Source organism: Pan troglodytes, chromosome 21 (assembly GCF_028858775.2).
Source record: "Pan troglodytes isolate AG18354 chromosome 21, NHGRI_mPanTro3-v2.0_pri, whole genome shotgun sequence".
In the NCBI taxonomy this organism is placed as follows: domain Eukaryota; kingdom Metazoa; phylum Chordata; class Mammalia; order Primates; family Hominidae; genus Pan; species Pan troglodytes.
The window spans coordinates 35598423-35622662 of NC_072419.2; the positions used below are offsets into that span (position 1 = coordinate 35598423).

Sequence of the window (24240 nt, forward strand, 5' to 3'; positions counted from 1 at the left end):
CCTACTATCCACCACCCTCCCACCACCGTACAGCCAGTCTACTCCCTCCCACCCTACCCACCCCCTTTTCCCTTCCACATCCACCCGTACCTATCCATGATTAAATCACTCCCTCCCACTCCCTCTCATACTCTAATCCCTCCAAGCCCTTCCAATCTTTGTTTGCTACCCACTATTGGGCTTGCTTCTACTTTTTCAGATATCTGTATAGCAGGTTGGCTATGTAGCAATAACAAAAATCCCATTTAAGGGGAAACATTCAAGAAGATTTCAGAAATTTGCATATAAAGAAGCCCTGTGCTAATAGCCAAGACAAAGAGAAAAAGGCCTTGAAGACATTTCACAGCTCCTCTCTGCAGTTCTAATTTTCTGTATTATTGTAAATAAAAGAGGTGTAATTGACTCATGATTCTGCAAGCTGTGAAGGAAGCATTGTGTCTTCTGTTTCTGGGAGGAATCAGGAAGACTCCTCATTATATCAGAAAGCCAAGGGACAATGAGATGTCTCCTAAAGCAGGAGTAGGAGGAAGACAGAGTGAGGGAAGAGGTTCCACAGCCTGTTAAACAACCAGATCTCATGAGAGCTCACTATCAGGAGGATAGCATCAAGGTGATGGTCCTTTATCATTCGTGAAGTATCTACATGCACCATTTTATGACTAAATCTTTTTCCACCTAGGCCCCGCCTCTAACATTACAAAATATAATTCCACATGAGTTTTGGTAGGGACATAGAGAAAAACCATATGATTCTGCCCCTGACCCCATGAATCTCATGTCCTTCTCACATTGCAAAATACAATCATGCCTTGGCAGCAGTCTCCCAAAGTCTTAACTCATTTCAGGATTAACTCAAAGTTACAAAGTCCAAAGTCTAATCTGGGTCAAGGCTGCAGTCTATTTTGCCTATGAGTCTCTGAAATAAAAAGCAAGTTCACTGCTTCTAGGGTTCAATGATGGTACAGGCATTGTGTAAGCTTTCCATATCCAAAAGAAAGACATTTTCCAGAAAGCTTCTTATTTCTCTCTGAGACCTCCTCAGTCTGGCCTTCACTGTCCATGTTTCTGTCAGGATTTTTGTCACAGCCATTGAGCCAGACTCTAAGATGGTCCAAAAGTTTTCTCATCTATCGGTCTTCTTTTGAGCCTTCCAAACTCTTCCAATCTCCTTCCATTACCTGGTTCCAAAGTTGTTTCCACATTTCCAGGTATCTTTATAGCAATATTCCAAGTCCCCATTTGCCATTTTCTGTATGATTTATTTTGAAAGAGAGGTTTAATTGGCTCATGGTTCTAAGCACAGTGCTTCTGCTTCTAGGAGGCCTCAGAAATCTTTCAATAATCATGGAAGGCAAAGAAAGAATCAGTTGTCTCACATGGCAAGGGGAAAACACGGAGAGTAGGGAGGGGACATAGAGTTTTCAGTGATCAGATCTCATGAGAGGTCACTCATTATTGTGAGAATGGTACAAGGGGATGGTGCTGAACCACTCATGAGAAATTTGCCTTCATAATTCAATCATCTTATACCAGGATCCACCTTCCACATTAGGAAATATAATTCAACATGAGATTCGGTAGAGACACATATTCAAATTGCATCATCAATATTTGAATATAAAGACATCCACAGCAGGCTTTATCCAGCCAACTTCTTTGAGACTCTTTATAGGGTTTGAGGTCTAGAGCATATACACTAAAATATTCATACTTCAAAAAGCAATAAAGTGGTATTATCATTTTTCCAAAAGTTACAGCAGTAGTTTAGGCATTCATAGCATGATTTAATTCACATTTGCTACTGTTTCTATTCTATCACCATATTAACTGTTTCCTATACAATTTTGTATTCAGCTGGATTTCAGTTGAGCACAAAACCATCCTTGTACTAGCTCTTTGCTAGTGTTATTATTCTGCTGTAGAAAGTATCCTTGAACTGGAAACAGTCCACGATTGAGTATCGAGTCATTCAACACTATCAATTCCTGGGTGACTTTTTGAAAAAGTAGCATCTCTTGTTGCAAGAAATGCTGCATCTGTGAGTCCATGTCTCTCACTGGAATTGGATGGAAGTGGTAAATTTCAGCCAAAGCGGCCAAAGAAATCCTATTCCTGTGATTCTGACATCATCAGCCTCTGCATCTCTGTCTTCCCTTCTGCCACATGTTGCCTGCTCTCTGTGACTTTGGTAAGAGCTTCCTTGTGTATGTGGATGATGTCCAAGATGTTGGTCTGGTGTCCCTGAGACAGCACTAACAGGTCCATGGCTGGGTCCAGATCCTGCCTGGACTGATTGGCAAAGAGCTCACTGACAGTGTGGAAGACGCTCTTTCTTAAAGCCTGTCACCACTCATTGGCTGTGAAGTTGAGCTGAGTGCCCTGTTGTCCATCTTCTTGGTGAAGCACTTGAAGCCATCAATCTTGCTCTCCCACTGCTAAAGGTTGAGTGTCACCCTGAGGGAGGGCTCAGGGCCAGGAAGAATCTGGCACTCACCATCTCATCCTTCTCAGCCTTCCTCTTGCACTGTCTCCAGGCTGTCTCTTCAGTGCTGGTGGGGCACATCAGGAAGTGACAAAAAATGTGGCACTGTGCCTGCACCCAGAAGCTGGCTGTGTGGTTCATCTACCAGATTGGGCCCTTTCTGCAATGGAACATAGGTCCACTTCACCATAGATTCCTTCCACACTGTCAGTGAGCTCTTTGCCAATCAGCCCAGGCAGGACCTGCACCCAGTCGTGGACCTGTTAGTGCTGTCTCAGGGACACCAGGCCAAAATTCTGGACATCATCCACATATCCAAGGAAGCTCTTACCAGAGTCCTCCTCAAGATGGCCTGTGGTCTGCCTCTTGGCACCTGAGAAGCCCACAGTGCTGTAGAAGTCCCAATGCATGGACTGGAGCTCCAAAGGTGGCACACACCCCGCTCCTGAGCCTTCTGCTCGTTTCCTCTATGTGACTCCATTTGCAGCACATTTGTTGCACTGAGGCCTATGCATCCCAGGCAAAGCCAAGCTGGCTCAAAGAGCAATGAGCCACCTCTGCAAGGGTGTGCCAGGAGCCAATGGACCAGCCACCAAGATCACTCCCTGCCAGTCAGGGTAAATCAGTTATTCTGCCCTGGAGGTAGAGCCCCAGTGCCATCTGCTTTTCCTCAGGTCTCCACTCCATCAGCTGTCAGGTGGTGGTCACTCAGGCTGTGGGAACCTGGCCATCCCTGTTTCCTTGAGTGGGTGAGGTTGGTGACTGCTCCACCTGCTCCTGGCACACCCTTGCAGAGGTGGCTGGTTGCTCTTTGAGCAATCTTGTCCTTGCCTGGCATGCACAGGCCCCAGGTACTGAGAAGTTGCTCCAAGTAAGCTTGTCTTGGCCCAAATTCTAAGTCTGGCCAAGGCCACAGAAGGCCGAGTCCCCTGGGTGGTAATCCTGGCTGCTGCAGGGGGGCACATGGTGCCCCTCCCCTCCCAGGGCTCAGGATGAGGCCCGACTGGGATAGGATGCTTTAGGTATGGGACTTGTGCCCCAGGAGGGGGCCTCTGTCACACAGGTTGGGTGAGAAGATGTATGGCATGCTGCTGGCTACCAGGGCTGTTGGGATGCATGTTCACCCTTCCCTTCAGGGACCTCAAAGTGACCAGCTTCCCCTTGAAGAATGACTCTCCAAGGCCCAGGAGCCATCTGGGGCTGCAGAGCAGCTGGCTGCTTGCTGCCCTGGCTTCTTCCATGTTGTGCTGGTCACTACCCACCAAGGGGGGTCAGATGCAGGCACGATGCAGGATGGTTGTCTCTGGACCTGTGTCTTGGTTATCATGGAGCTGGACTAGGCCTGGTGACAGGGCCCTGATGGGGTTGTCCTGGGTGGTCACGGGGGTGATGAGAAAAGATGCAGAATGGAATTGCTGTGAGGATGAATGAGATGACTGTCAGCACAGAACAGGCACCCGGTGAGTGTTCAGGGATTACCCTCAGTAGCTGCCCAGAGGCCAAAACCGCACACCTGATAGTGACTGTCCCCAAGCCAGGAGGAAGAGAGGAGAGCAGGTCCCACTCACCTGAGTCTGATCAGTGAGCTTTGTTGAGATGTGCCTGTCATCTAGAAAATGGTCCTTCACGCAGAGCTACTCACAGACACTGCTGTGTGTCTCTAACTTCTCCACAACACAGAGGCCATGGGGACTCAGGAAGAGTGACACTGTGGGGTGACACAACCCACCACAACGGGAGCCTGCTTGGGTCAACAGGGCCCAGCGTCAGGGTCGTCTATCCCCTGAACTGACATGTGGGTATGCAATGTGTTTGTGTATGCATGTGTGCCTGTGTGCGTGCGCGCATGTATGTGTGTGTTTGTCTTGCTTCTCTGGACAGGCCTAGCTTCTCCACTCATGGGTGCCCCCAGGTCCTCATCACTGTCACCTTAGAGCATTAGAGCCTCTATAGGTGCTCCCCAATCTCTGCCCTCCCCACCCATGGTGGTCCTGGGGATGCAGACAGAGGACGGGCACTGCATATTGCTGAGAGGGCTGGCACCCTCTCTAGGTGGAACACAGGTCATTTGTAAAGTTGTAGGCCTGCCAAGCAATACTGGATTCAACACATTTTCTCACCTTCTCTTACCAGCCACCCTCCAGGGTTCCCTGACTCACCTTCCCTGCAGATGGAGGCAAGGAGGCTCCACAGTCAAACCCCCTGCCTGAGGTCACATAGTGGCTAGCAGGTCACGTACTGACTAACCGCCCCGACCAGGTTCCCAGTGATGAGTGATGAGGCCCCTAAAGACCACTCCTCCATTGACCAGGTCCCACTGATCAAGTCCCCACTGACCATGTCTTCCTAACCAGGCCCGCACTTAATAGGCCTCATGGGCCAGACCCCACTGACCAATTTTCCACTGAGCTGGTCCCCACTGACAAAACCGGGTTCCCACTGACAAGACCACAATTTACCAGGTTTCTGCTCACCCGACCCCCCCACTGAACAATTCTCCATGGATGAGTCCCCAGCTGACTGAGCCCCCTCTGACCAGGCCCTCACTGACCAGGCTTCAAGCCACTAAGGCCCCACACCGACCAGGACCCTGGTATACTGTATATGCCCCACCAACCAGTTTTTCATTGTTTATGTTCCAACTGATCAGGCCCCACTAATAAGGCCACCACTGACTAGGTCCCCCCACTGACCAGGCTTCCAATGACTAGGTCACCAGGTCCCCACTGATGAGGCCTTTACTGAGGAGGCCACCACTAACCAGGCCCCTGCTGATCAGGTCCCAAATGACTAGGTCCTGGTGACCAGGTCATCTCTGACCATGGTCCATTGACCAGGCCTATGAGCAATGGGACTCAAAGTCTCATTACAATGTCCCCTTCAGCTCATAGACCCTCCCTCCCTGCGTGTGTGCCCAGAGATTAGGCCCTGGGGGTTTTTTTGAGACATGGTCTTTCCTCCAAGACACAGGGAAAGACAGTTGGCCTCAGGCTCCAGCTCACCCCAAAGGCCCTCTGGCCCCATCTCAAAGGAGACAGTGAGGTGGCCTGACACTGCCTGGACATGCCATCTACCCTATTCCTGAGTGTCAGAGTGTGAGGAAGGGAGGGACATTTGGCAAATGAGACACCCTGTGCTGTTGGGTCTCCCAGGGCCCTTCCCATACAGCCCCGATCTAAAGACACAACACAGAGGCTACAGGAAGACTAATCCAGAACCTCTGAGTCTAAGCCAGGGACCACCTGAGGACTCTCCCCAGACAGCCAGAAGGCCCTTTGCTAGTTTCTTGGTACCTCAGTGGATGTGGCAGCGGTTCTTCTGTTGGGGACCAGTGAGTACATGCTGGGGAGGGCTCACCTGTGCTTCCTCATTGGCTCCACTTCTGCTTCTAAAAAAAATTACTCATTCCAGAGCTGGGGCAGAGAAAATACAAGATGAGCTTAGAAAATCTTCTGCCAGAAAGTAAAAAAGTGCTGACAGAGTAATGGAGACAAATCAAAGAGACATAAAGTCAGATTGGAATGTCTACTACTGGCCTAATCTTGGGGAATTGGAGCATCAGAATCATGAGCTTTCCTTCCCCCTTATTTATTGGTTTTATTTCTCCATGTAGAACAAAGAAGAGAATAAGAAAATAATCATCTGGCAACCATCAAAGTAATAATTGTTCAAACACAAGTCATCCATGAAATGCTAAATCTAGTGGGTTCTGAGGAGTAACCAGATATTTACAGAGCCTCAAAGTATCTCCATACAAAATACGGTTGAACTACAAAAAGAAAATCATAACATTAGCATGGACAAACCTGGCAGGTACTCCTTAAGTCTCCTAAGTAATAAAAACTGTAAAATGCAAATAAGCCTTTGATGACCTTTACTAACCTTTACTAAAGTATCGATGACGTGGTTCTTTAAACAGCTGACATTTGGGCAATTTGAGTATGTCAAACTCAATAATACTGGTTTTCATTTGCAAGATCCACTTAAAACTTAAGGAGGCTAAAAAACATCATTTAAAATACCCTATAAATTATCATCATACATATGATACAAAAATATCCTACTTCAGTAAATGTTGTAATGTTATATATTTTTTGAGAAACAATTAAAATGTGTAAATAGCCCAGTAATAAAGTTTTATAATCCTTTAAATCATACAATTTTTCCTTAAGACTTTATGGTTAAGTATTCTCTTTGTTAGATATGGCTTACCAGTGGATTCTAGAGAAGAAAGTAGATGGGAGCAAGTGTCCAACACAGCAACAGCTGGAAAGAAAAATAAAGAATTATGTTCGTTACCTAAAACACTTCAGTTAACTAAGTGTGCGTTTAAAAACTAAAGAGTTGAGAACTTTATCAGAGTTAATAAGAATGAGAAATATGTACGTACATTTACAATACAAAATTACTATTTAATAAATTACACATGGCATTAATTCTAATTGTGTTTAAATATCACAGCTTTTTCATTCTTCATTCATGTAATCAACAGCCACATGCTAAGGTACTAGAACCAGCACTGGAATTACAAGATGAAGATGGCATGGTCCACCTCTCAACAATCATATGCTATAAACTAAAAAAACAGACAGGCAGGCAATGTCCATATAGAGTCATAGATACTATGATGGGTATACAGCAGGGCACTACTGGAACACACAGAAGTGACATCTACCCACTTTTATGTCAATATCATGGGCTTTCTGGTGGAGGAGATAACATAGATTGATACCTGAAGGACAAGGAAAAGCTTCCCAGATAGAGGGAAGAGGCGAAGGCAAAGAGCCTGAGGTGAGGAAGAGCCCTGCAGAGTTCCACTCCATCCAGTTTGGTGCTAAAGCAAAGGGCAGAATGCAGTAACTGGTGAGAGACAAGGCTGAGTAACTTGATGAGAATTACTTTGACATGGGTGTTTTTATTTCATGGTGAAAAAATTGGAACTTTTCCTGAGAACAAGTGTAAGCCACTGACACAGTAAATGACAGGAGATTTAAAAGACCACCTGTCAAGTGACTGCTTATGAAGGGTTATTGCTCAGCTAAGTATTTCTGAATGAGTCTTAGGTCTGTTGGCCTTCAATCTCTACCAAAACCTTTGTTTTTTGATGATGCCTTTGTTTTCTGAGAATCGTTTCAGTGTGCTGGCTGACAGTTCCATGAAGATGGCAAAACTTAAGAAAGTGTAGAGCCAGTGAAAAAGAGATGCCCAGACTTCTTAGGAATTGTTTAAGCTATGGAACATGATGAATTTATGGTGCATAAGTACAGTCTTCTCTGTGAAAGTTTTTGTTTTCACATCTTTCATTTGAAGTGTGTAAGAAAATAATACTTGATGTAGTATCTACTAACCCAAGAATGAAAAGGAATGCCATTTGCTATTTACACTTTATTTCTAAAATAAACCTGAATTTAATTAATAAATTTTGGCAATGTACTTCTCTTTGTTTCTCTAATTATTTGTTCTACAAAGTCTGCCTCCATCTACAATAAGTAAAAATAATATTAATGTTTAAGTTAAACAAAAACATTATCATGAAAATAAGGTATCACTTACAAAATGTGGCCTTTAGTATTTTTAGTGACTAGACATAACTTGAAATTTGCTTAAATAGAAAAATAATCACATTAATAAAGTAAAATTTCTACTTATTTTAAGTTTAGATAACAGAGGATGTATATGTATAATGCTGTTTAGAGTAATCTGACAAAAATGCAGTTAATATTGATCTATTGCATATACATGGTTTTAGAAAGGAAGTGTTTTATTAGAACAAAGGTTAAACAGTGGCCAGGCATGGTGGCTAATACCTGTAATCCCAGCACTTGGGGAGGCCAAAGCAGGCAGATCATAAGGTCAGGAGATTGTGACGATCCTGGCCAACATGGGGAAACCCCATCTCTACTAAAAATACAAAAATTAGCTGGGCGTGGTGATGCGCATCTGTAGTCCCAGCTACTTGGGATACTAAGGCAGGAGAATTGCTTGAAGCCAGGAGGTGGAGGTTACAGTGAGCCAAGACTGCACCACTGCATTCCAGCCTGGTGACAGAGTGAGACCTTGTCTCAATATACGAAAATCAATAAATGTAATCCAGCATATAAACAGAGCCAAAGACAAAAACCACATGATTATCTCAATAGATGCAGAAAAAGCCTTTGACAAAATTCAACAACCCTTCATGCTAAAAACTCTCAATAAATTAGGTATTGATGGGATGTATTTCAAAATAATAAGAGCTATCTATGACAAACCCACAGCCAATATCATACTGAATGGGCAAAAACTGGAAGCATTCCCTTTGAAAACTGGCACAAGACAGGGATGCCCTCTCTCACCACTCCTATTCAACACAGCATTGCAAGTTCTGGCCAGGGCAATTAGGCAGGAGAAGGAAATAAAGGGTATTCAATTAGGAAAAGAGGAAGTCAAATTGTCCCTGTTTGCAGACGACACGATTGTATATCTAGAAAACCCCACTGTCTCAGCCCAAAATCTCCTTAAGCTGATAAGCAACTTCAGCAAAGTGTCAGGATACAAAATCAATGTACAAAAATCACAAGCATTCTTATACACCAACAACAGACAAACAGAGAGCCAAATCATGAGTGAACTCCCATTCACAATTGCTTCAAAGAGAATAAAATACCTAGGAATCCAACTTACAAGGGATGTGAAGGACCTCTTCAAGGAGAACTACAAACCACTGCTCAAGGAAATAAAAGAGGATACAAACAAATGGAAGAACATTCCATGCTCATGGGTAGGAAGAATCAATATCGTGAAAATGGCCATACTGCCCAAGGTAATTTACAGATTCAATGCCATCCCCATCAAGCTACAAATGCCTTTCTTCACAGAATTGGAAAAAACGACTTTAAAGTTCATATGGAACCAAAAAAGAGCCCGTATCGCCAAGTCAATCCTAAGCCAAAAGAACAAAGCTGGAGGTGTCACACTACCTGACTTCAAACTATACTACAAGGCTACAGTAACCAAAACAGCACGGTACTGGTACCAAAACAGAGATATAGATCAATGGAACAGAACAGAGCCCTCAGAAATAAAGCCACATATCTACAACTATCTGATCTTTGACAAACCTGAGAAAAACAAGCAATGGGGAAAGGATTCCCTATTTAATAAACGGTGCTGGGAAAACTGGCTAGCCATATGTAGAAAGCTGAAATTGGATCCCTTCCTTACACCTTATACAAAAATCAATTCAAGATGGATTAAAGACTTAAACGTTAGACCTAAAACCATTAAAACCCTAGAAGCAACCCTAGGCATTACCATTCAGGACATAGACATGGGCAAGGACTTCATGTCTAAAACACCAAAAGCAATGGCAACAAAAGACAAAATTGACAAATGGGATCTAATTAAACTAAAGAGCTTCTGCACAGCAAAAGAAACTACCATCAGAGTGAACAGGCAACCTACAAAATGGGAGAAAATTTTCACAACCTACTCATCTGACAAAGGACTAATATCCAGAATCTACAATGAACTCAAACAAATTTACAAGAAAAAAACAAACAAACCCATCAAAAAGTGGGGGAAGGACATGAACAGACACTTCTCAAAAGAAGACATTTATGCAGCCAAAAAACACATGAAAAAATGCTCATCATCACTGGCCATCAGAGAAATGCAAATCGAAACCACAATGAGATACCATCTCACACCAGTTAGAATGGCGATCATTAAAAAGTCAGGAAACAACAGGTGCTGGAGAGGATGTGGAGAAATAGGAACACTTTTACACTGTTGATGGGACTGTAAACTAGTTCAACCATTGTGGAAGTCAGTGTGGCGATTCCTCAGGGATCTAGAACTGGAAATACCATTTGACCCAGCCATCCCATTACTGGGTATATACCCAAAGGACTATAAATCATGCTGCTATAAAGACACATGCACATGTCTGTTTATTGTGGCATTATTCACAATAGCAAAGACTTGGAACCAACCCAAATGTCCAACAATGATAGACTGGATTAAGAAAATGTGGCACATATACACCATGGAATACTATACAGCCATAAAAAATGATGAGTTCATGTCCTTTGTAGGGACATGGATGAAACTGGAAATCATCATTCTCAGTAAACTATCACAAGAACAAAAAACCAAACACCACATATTCTCAATCATAGGTGGGAATCGAACAATGAGAACTCATGGACAAAGGAAAGGGAACATCACACTCTGGGGACTGTTGTGGGGTGGGGGGAGGGGGGAGGGATGGCATTAGGAGATACACCTGATGCTAGATGACGAGTTAGTGGGTGCAGTGCACCAGCAAGTCACATATATACATATGTAACTAACCTGCACATTGTGCACATGTACCCTAAAACTTAAAGTATAATAATAAAAAAAAGATTAAGTAATTAAAGCCATCTTTTGCAGTGAATGGATTGCTTTGAAATTCTTAGAAAACTCTGCCCTTTATAAAAGTTTAATGCATTTTTTACTTCAATAAATTTTATCTTAAAAAGAAATTTCTATTCTCTACTTATAGTAAACTTTTCTTTTTTTTCTAGTTTGTATTCTGAATTAAGGTGGTACCTCTGTAGGTTTCTTTCAAAGGCATATTTACAGATGCCGAGGTTTTCAGTACAATTGAACTCATCACACAGGTAGTGAGCATAGGATCCAATAAGTAGTTTTTCAACCCTGGCCCACTCTGTCCCTCCCCATTCTTATTTCCCAGTGTCTATTATTCCCATGTTTATGACAATGCGCACCCAATGTGTAGCTCCCACATGAGTGAAAACATGAGATATTTGGTTTCTGTTTCTGCGTTGGTTTGCTTAGAAGAGTGGATTCCAGCTGTATCCATGTTGCTGCAAATGACGTGATTTTGTTCTCTTTATGGCTGCATAGTATTCCATGGTATATATGGAATTTTCCAATCTACCTTGGATTTTCAATCTACCTTGGATGCACCTGGATTGACTCCACATCTTTGCTATTGTGAATAGTGCTGCAATGAACATACATGTGTATGCATATTTTTATTACAATGATTTATTGTCCTTTTGTTATACCCCTAGTATAACAATGGGGTTGCTGCATCCGACAGTCATTCTTAGTTCTTAATTTCCAAGCTGCTCTCTATAGTAGCTGAATTAATTTACATTGCCACAAACAGTGTGTGTTCCCTTTTCTCCACAGCCTCCCCAAAATCTTGTTTAATTTTTTTATTTATTATTTTTTTTAACAAAAGTCATTCGGACTGGTGTGAAATGGTATCTCACTGATGTTTTGTTTGGCATTTTTCTGATGATTAGCAATGGTAAGCATTTGTTAATGTTTGTTGGCCACTACATGTGTTATTTTGAGAAGTGTCTGTTCATGTCCTTTGCCCATTTTTAATGGTGTTATTTATTTTTTGCTTGTTGATTTGTTTAGGTCTCTTATGGATTCTGGATAATAGGATAATAGGTGTTTGCTATATCCATAGTTTGTGAATATTTTCTTCCATTCTTTAGGCTGTCCGTTTAATCCTGTGATAATTTCTCATGCTGTGCAGAAGCTATTTAGCTAAATTAGATCACACTTGTCAATTTTTGTTATTCTTGCAATTGCTTTTGAGGACTTAGCCATAAATTAATTGACAAATATGATGTCCAGAAGAGTACTTCCTAGGTTTTCTTCCAGGATTTTTATAGTCAGAAGATGTACTCTTATGTAAGAAAAGCACAAATATTTTTATTTTTTGAGATGGAGTCTCCATCACCCAGGCTATAGTGCAGTGGTATGTTCTTGGCTTACTGCAACTTCTGTCTCCTGGGTTCAAGTGATTCTCCTGCCTCAGCCTCCTGAGTATCTGAGATTACACATGCCTGCCAACACGCCTTGCTAATTTTTGTATTTTTACTAGAGACAGATTTCATCATGTTGGCCAGGCTGGTCTCAAACTCCTGACCTCAGGTGATTCATCTGCCTCGGCCTCCCCAAATTTTGGGATTACAAGTGTGAGCCAACGTGCCTGGGCAAGCACAAAGCTTTTAAAATAAAAATGGAAATGAACATTTTAGTGTTTTGTTTAATTCATAAAATGCAATTATTTTGGATTCTACTAAATAATAAACATCCATATGTGGCAAAGTGTTTTGATGCCAATCATTCAGTTGTGATTATGGGTGGGAAGAGTTGAGATGGTGCAAATAAACTTTTTTTAAATTTTTTTTATTTTCAAGATGGAGTCTTGCCCTGTCACCCAGGCTGGAGTGCAGTGGTGCAATCTTAGCTCCTGCAACCTCCGTCTCCCAGGTTCAAGCAATTCTCTGCCTCAGCCTTCCTAGTAGCTGGGATTACAGGTGCCCACCATCACACCAGACTAATTTTTTTTTTTTTTGTACTTTTAGTAGAGATGGAGTTTCACCATCTTGGCCAGGCTGGTCTTGAACTCCTGACCTCGTGATACACCTGCCTCAGCCTCCCAAAGTGCTGGGATTACAGGCATGAGTCACAGCACCTGGCCGGTGCAAAGAAACTTTAAAAGTGACATGGGCCGGGTGCGGTGGCTCATGCCTGTAATACCAACACTTTGAGAGGCTGAGGCAGGCAGATCACAAGGTCAGGAGTTCAAGAAGAGCCTGGCCAATATGGAGAAACCCTGTCTCTACTAAAAATACAAACATTAGCTGGGTGTAATGGTGGGTGCTTGTAGTCTCAGCTACTCAGGTGGCTGAGGCAGGAGAATCACTTGAACCCATGAGGTGGAGGTTGCAGTGAGTGGAGATGGCACCAAGACACTCCAGCCTGGGCGACAGAGTGAGACACTGCATCAAAAAAAAGAAAAAAAAAATGTGGTATGAACCACAGCTAAACTACAATCAATTAGAGAGTAAGCCAAAGCATCTCAAAGTATATCATCAGTTATCAGGCAATAACATGCAATTTCTAAAACCTAACCTATATGCAGCTTTTAAAGACATTTTAAACGTGTCAGTTTAGTCACATTTATTGAATAAAGTTAGCAAATGGATATCTCTTGAAAATGAGAGCTCCAGAGAATTAAAAAATGTAAAGTTCCCATTTCCTTTCTGTGTTAACACAGCTAATTATGATCTTTACTTAACATGCAAAAGTCAACAGAACAACTCAGTATTTCACCAAATTAAAAACAAGAATTACACTAGAGAAATGAAACCCTAAAGAAAAACGGTCATATAACTAACCTCAGTCAAGTAGTTCTGGCAGTTATTTGAAGTCTGAGGGTTTGAAGTAGGAATTCTTACTGGCATTTGGGGAATATATTTTCTGTTGAGTCCTATACTAGTAAGATTTTCAACACAAGGTGACTCTCAGCCTCACCTTGTAGGAAGAGTGCTGAGAAAATATTTCACCTCCTCTTTCTCCATAAGGAGCTTGTTGCTGATCATTGTTATTTTCTTATTCGATCTGTAAAGATAACAAAGACAAATGCTTAGTATTTCATTTTTCCTTAAATGATTCTTAATGACTTGCAGTTTTTAAAAACTTGCTCTGAGAGTAAACCAAATTACCCACTAAACCGTGTTTTCACACTGAAGATGTGTAAGAGCATACCTGTTGTAAGGAATTATAATTTTAAAATCGTTCTAAAGAAGCACCTTTGTTTCTAAGGTGATTTATACCGAACAAGCAGTTCAAACAAAGTAGACAGGGAAGAGAAATGGCTATCAGTCATGTATGGCTCAACAGGCAAAACTTGCTGCCTTCTAAAATGGCTCTACTTGTAAGATTCTGAAGATTCCATTAGAAATACTTGTATTTAAAAGGTAATAATGTGGGAAAATGAATATGTTGATTTGCTTGATTATAGGAACCACTTCAATAGAAATAATTATATCAAAACATCATGTTGTACTCCTTAATGTAGGTTAAGAAAACTAAAATGAACAAAAAAAAAAAACCTAGGAATACTTGTGTTTAGTAAACCAGTTTTAGATTTCACCCTTGTACATTTCACCCATTATCTAGGACCAATTAAAAATTTGGCACTGAGGAATAATTCAGAGCAACAACTCCTAGGGGAGAACTAGATTGTCTGGTTGGTGATCAAAAATAACTAAAGCATCTCTGAAGGCAATTAGCCCTCAACACTGTGACCCAGGCCCTGGAGGTGGGGCATGTTCTTTCTGCCTTCCACACACCCCTTCAGGCTGAACAAGGTGTTATTTTTTAACCGCTTTGTGAATTACACTTCTTTAAATTCCTGTGATAATTATTCCCTATTTCACAAGGATGCCTTTCTGTAACATCTTGAATATGTTACACAAATAGTCTTTCTTGAGGCACCCTCTGATGATAATACTAAAGATCACAATCAATAACAATTGTGCCCAGAGTAGCAGTACCACTTTGCATTTAGGTTGTGATCTACTGAAAAATAAATTAAACACATTAATATTTCTATTTAGGGAAATTCTGACAAGTAATTTTATAACAGGATCACTTCATTAATTATAAAGCTTCAAAATACTTAATAAAAAAACTAACAGATCAGGTTAATTACATGAGACTTTTCAGGGGAAAAAGCCATACAAAAACAAACCAAAAAAAAAGAGAGGAGAGACAAAAACTATCTTTGACTAACATTTTAGAGGTAAGATTATTTACTAACATTATTTTTCAAAATTACATTGTCAAATTAGCATTCACTTCCTAGTAATATCCTGAAGCCATCTCACTAAAAATTATGCTTTTGAAACAAATTAATGAGCTTAATTCATTTTCTATGAGTGTATGTTTGGACTTGCTTCGTTAATTTTTTTGACATGGAATTGTTAGCTTTCAATGCTGCTGCAAAGACTTCCTTATATTCTTCTAACTCAGTTGTAACCTCTTCATAAGCAGTTTACATTTTGTAGAATTTACATTCCACATCTTTAAGTGTGAGTTCTTTCTTATTTAGTGAAGCCATATTATCCTTGTTTAACTGCTCTAATTGTTTTTTATATTGTGCTTGTAACTAAAACAAAGGAAAAGAATACACTTTTAAAACAATTATAACCTAATTATTGTATGTTTGTTGCCTTTCATTTTGAGTCAGTGATTCAAAGAGCATTTTTGAATATGTTAAAAAAGAGGCAGAAGCTTAAAATATTTCAGCAATATCAAAACTAATAACTGAATTCAGAATTAAGTCTGATTTATAAAAATTTGAAATCATAATTATGTTAGTATTAATGTAATCTGGTCATATAAAAAGTAATAGAATCCATTCATAATTTTAAAAAGTGATTAATGAACAATGTAGCTTAAGACCAATTCAAAAGTGTCACGTAATTTCTAAATCACAATTTTTTCCTATGCCAACTGGTCTTAATCATCAAATGACTCCATAATGAGAATCATTACTCTGAAAGATTGATTTTCTTATAATAATAATGGAAATTTAAATATTTAAAAGAAAAAACAGATGCCATTTTTTTTCTAGAACTTTACAAAGCAGATTGCTACAAGAGAGGCAGAGGAAACACTATATATATACATATATATGTATATATATATGTATATATATGTGTGTGTATATATATGTGTGTGTATGTGTATATATATATATATATATATATATATATATATATATATATATCCGAAATATAATTTACAGTGAAATAAATGACAGTACATTACAGGTAAACTTACCTGATTTAAACAACTAACCTGTAAATGGATTTCTTCTAATTTTTCTACTGCCTGTATTGCCCTTTCATCTAGCTCTGATTTATATTCTTGTAGTTTACTAAGTTCTACCATATTGTTTTCCATATGTGTCCTAAGATTTAATATTTCTTCTTCCAACATCTTTTTATCCTCCTCAAGTTTTTCACATTCTTGTTGTACTTTTTTCATAGATAATAACTCCTGTTGAATAACTTGATTGTCTTTAGCCAAATTGATGCATTTTGAAGATACAGCTTCCTCCTCTGGTGTAAGATCATCAAACTGCATGAATAAAATAGTATAGCTTGATAATGAAATAGGCTGAGAATAATCTAATACAAAACCAAGAGCAAATTTTAAAATGCATTCACTTGTAATAAAATGTTATCAGTAATGCATCAGATTCTTCAAATGTGATCCCTTAAATTACTCAGAATTTTAAGAACAAAGTTAAAGCTACCATGAGTCACAAAAATATATTCTTTAGTATCATCATCTTTGCCACAGAACTTTTGTACTTCATCTTACTTTTATTTTTCTGATAATTTATTTTTGTTCCTCCTTAAATGGCACAAAGTTATCTCCTAGTAAAAAATGTCTAACCCCCTTCCCTCATTATCATTCCCCACAATATTTCAAAAAAAGTTTCAGAGATATCATATTGAGTTATTTAGGCCAAAGTCAATAAATGGCTCTAGGAATAAGACTTTGAAAATAATATTACACTCTATACTAGGCATGGTGGCTCATGCCTGTAATCCTAGCACTTTAAAAAGCTGTGGCAGAAAGATCACTTGAGGCCAGGAATTTGAGATCAGCCAGAGCAACATAGTGAGACCCCCATCTCTACAAAATTTTTTTTTTTAATTAGCCGGGCATGGTGGCTCATGCCTGTAGACCCAGCTAGTTGGGATACTGAGGCAAAAGGATGGTTTGTACCCAGAGTTCAGGGCTGCAGTGAATTATTGTCACTGCACTTCTGCCTGGATGACAGAGAAAGACCCTATCTAGAAAAAAAACACAAAATAACGAATTCTATAATTAAGGATTCTGATGCCATAAGCCTTTCCTTAAACTGCAAATATTTCATGCTAATTTGAATTGCATTTTAAGAAGTAATGATTCTTGGGGTAAAGGCCATAGGATACAGCACCCAGAAATAAATCCACATATTTCCAGCCAACTGATTTTGGATGAACATGCCAAGAACATATGCTGGGGAAAGGACAGCCTCTTCAAATGAATGGCACTGGGAAAACTAAATATCCATATGGAGAAGAATGATACTAGCTTCCTATGCAACACCATATAACAACATAAACTCAGAATTGATTGAAGACTGAACTGTAAGGTCCAAAATTATCAAACTACTATAAGTAAATATAGGGAAAATGCTTGAGGACATTAGTCTGCACAAAGATTTTTATGGGTAAGACATCAGAAGCATAGGCAAACAACAAATGATAGACAAATGGTACTACATTAAGCTAAAGAGCTTCTGTCAGGCAAACAACTGAGTGAAGAGAAAACCTGTAGAATGGGAGAAAGTATTGTCAAGCTATTCATCTAATAAGGGACTAATATACAAAATATACAAAAAACTCAAACAACTTCACAGTAAAAAAAAATCTGAGTTTAAAATTGGGCAACATATCTAACCATATTTTTTTAGAAAAAGAAATACAAATAGCCAATAAATAATTTTTAAAATGCTCAGTATCACTAATCCTCAGGGAAATATAAATCAGATCTACAATGTGATATAATCTTGCTTCAATTTGAATAAATTGCTATCATTGAAAAGACAAAAAAAAAAAAATAGCAAATGCTGGTGAGGCTCCAGAGAACAGTAAACTCTTACATGCTGTTGGTGGGAAGGTAAATTAGTGCAGCCACTATAGAAAACAACATGAGGTTTTCTCAAAAAACTAATAATGGGGCTGCTGAGGGATCCAGCAACCCCACTACTGGGTATTCAGGAAATAGGAAAGAAAACAATAGATCAAAAAGATACCTGTCCTCATATGTTTACTATAGCACTATTCACAACAGCTTATGTATGGAATCAACTTACATGTCCATCACCAAATGAATGGATGAAAAACTGTGGCACACAAACACAATGGAATACTATTCACCATATAAAGGAATTAAATCCTGTTATTCGTGGCCACGTGGATCAGTCTGAGGGATGTTTTGTTAAGTTCAGACACAGAAAGATAAATATTGCACATTCTTACTCATGTGTGGGAGCTAAAGGAAAATTGAGGGATGGGCAATATGGCTGATGCCTGTAATTTCCTAGCACTTTGTAAGACCAAGGCAGGAGAATCATTTGAGGCCAAAAGTTCCAGAGCACCCTGGGCAACATAGGGAAATATCTCTACAAAGTAAAAAATCAGACAGGTGCAATGGTGCATGCCCATAATCCCAGCTGCTCAGGAGGCTGAGGTGTGAGGATCACGTGAGCCCAAGAGTTTGAGGCTGCAGTGAACTATGATCAAACCACTGTCTCCAGTCTGGGTGACTACAGTTGCCCAGAGCCCAGACTACACTAGCAAGATCCTGTCTCTTAACAACAAAAAAAAGCTCATAGAACTAGGGGAGGGGAGGCTGGTTAATGGATACAGAATTACAGTTAGATAAGAGGAATGAGTTCTGGTGTTCTGTGTCATTGTAGGGTGAATATGGTTAACTATGATTTATTGTATATTTTTAAAAAGCCAAAAGATTTTGAATGTTCACAATTGAAAGAAATGAAAAATGGTTGAAGTAGTAAATGTGCTAGTTAGCTTGATCATTACACACTATATACATGTATAAAAATATCACTCTATAGCCCATAATTATGTATATATGTGTCAATTAGAACAAAAGAGAAGCTACATTCATCCCATTTAAAACAAAGAATATGGGCCAGCCTTACTGACTTCCTTCTAATGAGTAGAATGAAGAGAAAGGGATACCATGTGGCTTCCCTATCTCAGACTGTTTTCCCTTGGAACCCAGCCCCAATTGTGAGAGCCATTAGGCCACAAAGAGAGCCTGAAAGTGCCTGTGTCAGTGTTCATGCTGCCTGTCCCAACCAAGTTTACAGCCGATGGCCAGCATCAACCATCAAACACGTGGGAGAGCAAAGCTTCAGAGGATTCCATTTCCCCAACTGATCAGCTGTTCCTAGGGAAGCTGAAGGGAGCAGAGACAAGCTGTCCTGGCCAAGTTTTTCCCAAACCACAGGTTCATGAACAAAATAAATGTTTTTCTTTCAAGCCACAAGACTCTGGGTAATTGTTAGGAAAATAAGTTTTAAAAAGAGACAACAGGAAACATAACTTATGCAGCAGAAAAGAGTCTCCTTTAAAGCAGGATCTAATAAATGTTGATATGTATTTATTGATGTCAAACATTATTGAGAAGCAGCAGATAACCAGGAGAGAGACATAAGCTGCTGAGGAGGAATTTTCCTAAAACTCCTTCAATTATGAGCTCTGATAACAAGGCAAGGGTGTCTCTTTACAATTTCCCCTCAAGTTAGGGAATAAGACTGGGAAGCAAGAAGATGTATGATTTGAAAAACAATTAGAAATGCTTGGTGACATAGCCAAAATCAGACATTTACCTGATTTCAATTAACTAAAATTCTAAAAGAAGAAGCTTTGAGTGTTTACTAATCAACCTAGTATTCAATTTTCATTTTCTTTTCTAAATGAGGAAATAAGGAGAATATTATGGAATGATTTTTAGTCTTCACAGAAGTAAAATAAGCATAGTGTGTTTTGAGTGTTAAGACATTAAATGCAATTTCTCCTTTACCTTACTCCAAGCTTGTTTCTATGGAGAAGTAAAGACCATCCCATCTCTATGTTATGCCACAATGCTTCTCTATAGCACACAACTTGGCTCTGAAATTTTGAAAGTCAAAATAATAATCTACTATGTGTCTCTGATAAATTGCCTGAACATTACCTGATTTTGAAGTGCTGCACTCCTAAGACCTTTTCTTGGAATGAGTTAAACTTTTTATTCCAGGAATCCTCTACTGAGCTAGAAAGCAGAGCTGTGCATCTCTGTTTCAGTAAAAGGAGGTCAATACAGGGAACTGTGGTTTCTGAGAATGCAAGATCTGCACTAAGAAAAGGATTAGCCACAGTGCTACCCAAGAGAAGCAGCTACCAGGAGGAAAGAGGGTCTGTAAACTGCAAGATGATTACTTCACTTGATTTCCACTGAGGAAAGCTGGTGGCTCAGACTTAAACTTCTCCTTCCTAGATGGTAAACATCTATGGAAGGTTCTATGGATTATAATGAGTTAGTAAAACATAATGCACTAAATATTAGACTATGTCAGCAGATCCTGTGACCAAAACTTACTGAAAATATAACTATAGTGGGAGGCAATGGAAAAGAGACTAAAGGTTTGAATGGAGAAAAAAAGAAATTAAGTGTGCCTTGTAAGCCTGGCTTCTGATCATGTCTTAGAAGAAGTAAGGTATAAGCTGGCCAGAGACTCCTTTGTGACACAAAAGGTGAAGTTAAAGATATTCCACTAAATTTAATTTTTATTATGACATAAGACAACTGGTAATATGCAACATGATTGAAAAAAACTTCTCATTCAATTCGATTGGGCCTTGACATAAGAATAGACATAAACGAGCTAAGAACTGATAATCTAAAAATAAACCTGCATATTTACAGTCAATTGCTTTTATACAAGATTAACAAAATAACAAAATGGGAAAAGAATAGTCTTTTCAACAAATGGTGCTGGGACAACTGGGTATCCATATGCAAAAAATAAATAAAATTTGACCAAATATCTTATTTAGAAATTAACTCAAAATAAAACAGTTAACTGTAACAGCTAAAAGTATAAAACCCTCAGAAGAAAACAGTGGCATAAATCTTTGTGACTGCATTTGGCAGTGTTTTCTTAGCTATGACTCCAAAGGAAAAATGCATTCAATGGACTTCAAAATTGAAAACTGCTGTGCCTGAGAAGACAGTATCAAGAAGTGAAAAGGTAAGACGCCAAGTAGAAGAAAGTATTTGAAAAGCGTATATCTGATAAAGGACTTACATATATAGGAAATATAAATAACTCTTGCAATTAATAAACAACAAGATAACCCAATTTTAAAAAATGGGCAAAGATTTTGAATAGATATATCTGCAAAGAAGATATAAAGATGGATAAGCACATTAATAGATGCTTAACGTAATTAGTCATTAGGAAAATGTAAATCAAAACCACATGTGGCATCACTTCACATCACAGGATAAAATCTTTGTTCAAGAAAAAAGAGTAAGTGTTAGGAAAAATGTAAAGAAATTAAAACTCTTATCTAATGCTGCTGGGAATGTAAAGTGATACAGCCACTTTGGAAAACAAACTGGCAGCTCCTTAAAAGGTTAAGCATGAAGTTACCATATGACCCAGAAATTCCAGTCATAAGTATATACTCCAGAAAAATAAAAACATACACAAGCACAGAAACTCATACAAAAATGTTTACAGCAGCAGTATTCATAGGAGTCAAAAAGTAGAAAGAACCGGAACGTCTATCACCTTTGGGTGGGAGAGAACCCAAAGGTCCATCACCTGGCCAATGGATAAATAAAATGTTTGATGTATCCATACAATGGAATATTACTCAGCAATAAGAAGAAATTAAGTACAGATACTGTATTAGGAGGAGACAGCAAAATTCCTAGGCAGATACGGAAGGGTCCCCGGAGAATCTCCCACCAGCCCCACAAGTGTTTACACCAGATGTTATGTGCAGATAAGAGAACCTGGACTTGTCTTGCCTGGACATGCCTGCAGCAGACCGGAGGCCCACATGCACTGGGGGGATGGGGTGGAGTCACCAGGAATTCACGCCTTATGCAGAGGAGGAACCTGGCCGCTTCAGCTCATGTGCTCCTGGTATTCAATTGTGAGGTGGAAACCTGTTTGCAGGACCCCTCTCTTTGCTGAGAGTTTTCCTTTCACATAATAAATTCTGTCCTCCTCAATGTGTCTGCGTGCTTAATTTTTCTTGGTCATGAGAGAAGAACCCAGATGTAGCTGAACCAAGGAGCAAAAGCCCGGCATCAATACCTGCTACAGCACAGATGTAGCATGGAAAATTATGCTCAGTGAAATAAGCCAGTCCCAGCAGACCACTTGCTTTTCATTTCAGAGGCTTATAGGCAAATCTATACAAAGAAGGTGGGTGGTTCCCTAGGGCTGAGGGAGGAAGGGAAAACTAGTGAAGATGGCTAAATGATGTGGGGTTTGTTTTTAGGGTGATGAAAATGTTCAAAATTGATTGTAATGATGACTGCATAACTCTCTGAAAATACTAAAGTTAATGAATTGTATATTTTAAATGAGTGAATTGCACAGTGTGTTCATTATTTCTCAATAAACCTGTTGCCCCCTACCCCAAATTAATTTGGTACTAGTGATTTTGGTACTAGTGATCTGGAGACAGGTACTGCTTGGTTTCAGATCACTGGCCAGGGTTCAAGGCCTAAGAGAATCAACTGCATGTCCTCTATAGAAAAAGAGATTTATATTTTAAAAGCTATCCTTTTCATTAGTATCAAGCCTGTAAAATTAAATGAAAAATCTTTCTTTCACTGCTTAAAGCACTGACAGACTTATATTGAGGAATAAGACCTTGTTTTCTTTGGCCCCAATTTCTATCTAAAGGGTCTCATCAGATGGGTTGTATTAACTCTTATAATGTGGCTTCCTTTCTAACTTGATTCTGGTGCAGCATCACAGAGAGAAGAAGCTGAAAGAAATCAAAATATTTTACCCCTAAATATATTTTTTGACATATTTTGAAATAGCTGCTGCAGGGCCAAGAGATTGAAATGGCTCTCACTAATGTAGCCCAATCTCTCCCCTTCTAGGTCTTCCCAGATCTGGGGAAGATTAACTAAGAGCCTGAGGCATTTAAAGTCTGAAAAAATATATTTACCTTCTATTTTCTCCACATATTTTGGCAGAATTTGGGTTTTTCCATTATCAATATTTTCCAAAATTACATGATTTTTAATACCAAAACTGATTTAAAATTACCATACCTTGGAATATAAATTATTCTACTATAAAGATACATGCATTTGTATGTTCATTGCAGCACTATTCACAATAGTACAGACGTGGAATCAACCCAGATGTCCATCAGTGATAGATGGGATAAAGAAAATGTGGTATATATATACCATGGAATACTATGGAGCCATAAAAATGAATGAGATCATGCTCTTTGCAGGGATATGGATGAACCCGAAGCTGATATCTTCAGCAAACTAATGCAGGAAGAAAAAACCAAACACTGCGTCTTCTCACTTATAAGTGGGAGCTGAATGATGAGAACATGTGGACTCGGGGAGGGGAACAACAAACACTGGGGCCTGTTGGGATCAGGAGGGAGAGCATCAAGATCAGTAACTAATGCCTGAAGGGCTTAAAATCTAGGTGATGGATTGATGGGTGCAGCAAACCATCATGGCAGACGTTTACCTATATAACAAACCTGCACGTCTCACACATGTAATCTAGACCTTACGAATTTTTTTTAAAAACTACCTTCTGTTTTAGCTTCTTAATCAGAATATCCATTTTTAGTTGATCTGTTTTTAAGTCTTCATGGCAAACAAAGTCTTCATTTCCAAATACATTTAACATATTTATTGTCATTTCCAGGAATTTCTTATATCTGCAGAAATGTACAGAATTAGTAAGTCAAGTATTTTTAAGAGTAAATATTTAATAATTGTTTAAACATATATTATGTTATGGCATATCAAAGAAACAAATCTATAAACTATGTTCCTTTCAGTTTCAACTGAACATAGTTTTAAAGCATTCTATATGAAATTATAATCTTAGATAAATAATATGAAGAACAATTTTATGGCATAAATGGCAGGTAAAGTGATATTATAACCATACAGTGTTTTTGTTTTGTTTTGTTTTGAGATGGAATTTCACTCTTGTTGCCCAGGCCGAAGTGCAATGGTGTGATCTCAGCTCACTGCAACTTCTGCCTCCTGGATTCAAGTGATTCACCTGTCTCAGCCTCCCAAGTAAC

At 39.4% G+C, this 24240-nt stretch overlaps 1 protein-coding gene across 10 annotated transcripts in view; it reads right to left on the bottom strand.

Moving 5' to 3' along the window:
• The window catches only part of LOC112206537 (uncharacterized), an 80220-nt gene that overhangs the window by 47669 nt on the left and 8311 nt on the right, over nucleotides 1-24240 (bottom strand). For 3 of the 10 annotated variants that reach the window (XR_010154330.1, XR_010154329.1, XR_010154328.1), the window contains exons 1-5: nucleotides 23736-23826; nucleotides 13814-13900; nucleotides 7215-7316; nucleotides 6695-6748; nucleotides 5840-5895 (exon numbers count right to left, since the gene is read on the bottom strand). Coding sequence is in view for 4 of the 10 variants with exons in the window: in XM_063803281.1 (XP_063659351.1) it covers nucleotides 5871-5895; nucleotides 6695-6748; nucleotides 7215-7316; nucleotides 13814-13881 (249 nt within the window). In the remaining 6 variants the exon portion in view is untranslated. The other 7 variants (XR_010154326.1, XR_010154331.1, XM_063803281.1 and 4 more) reach the window with 7 other exon arrangements.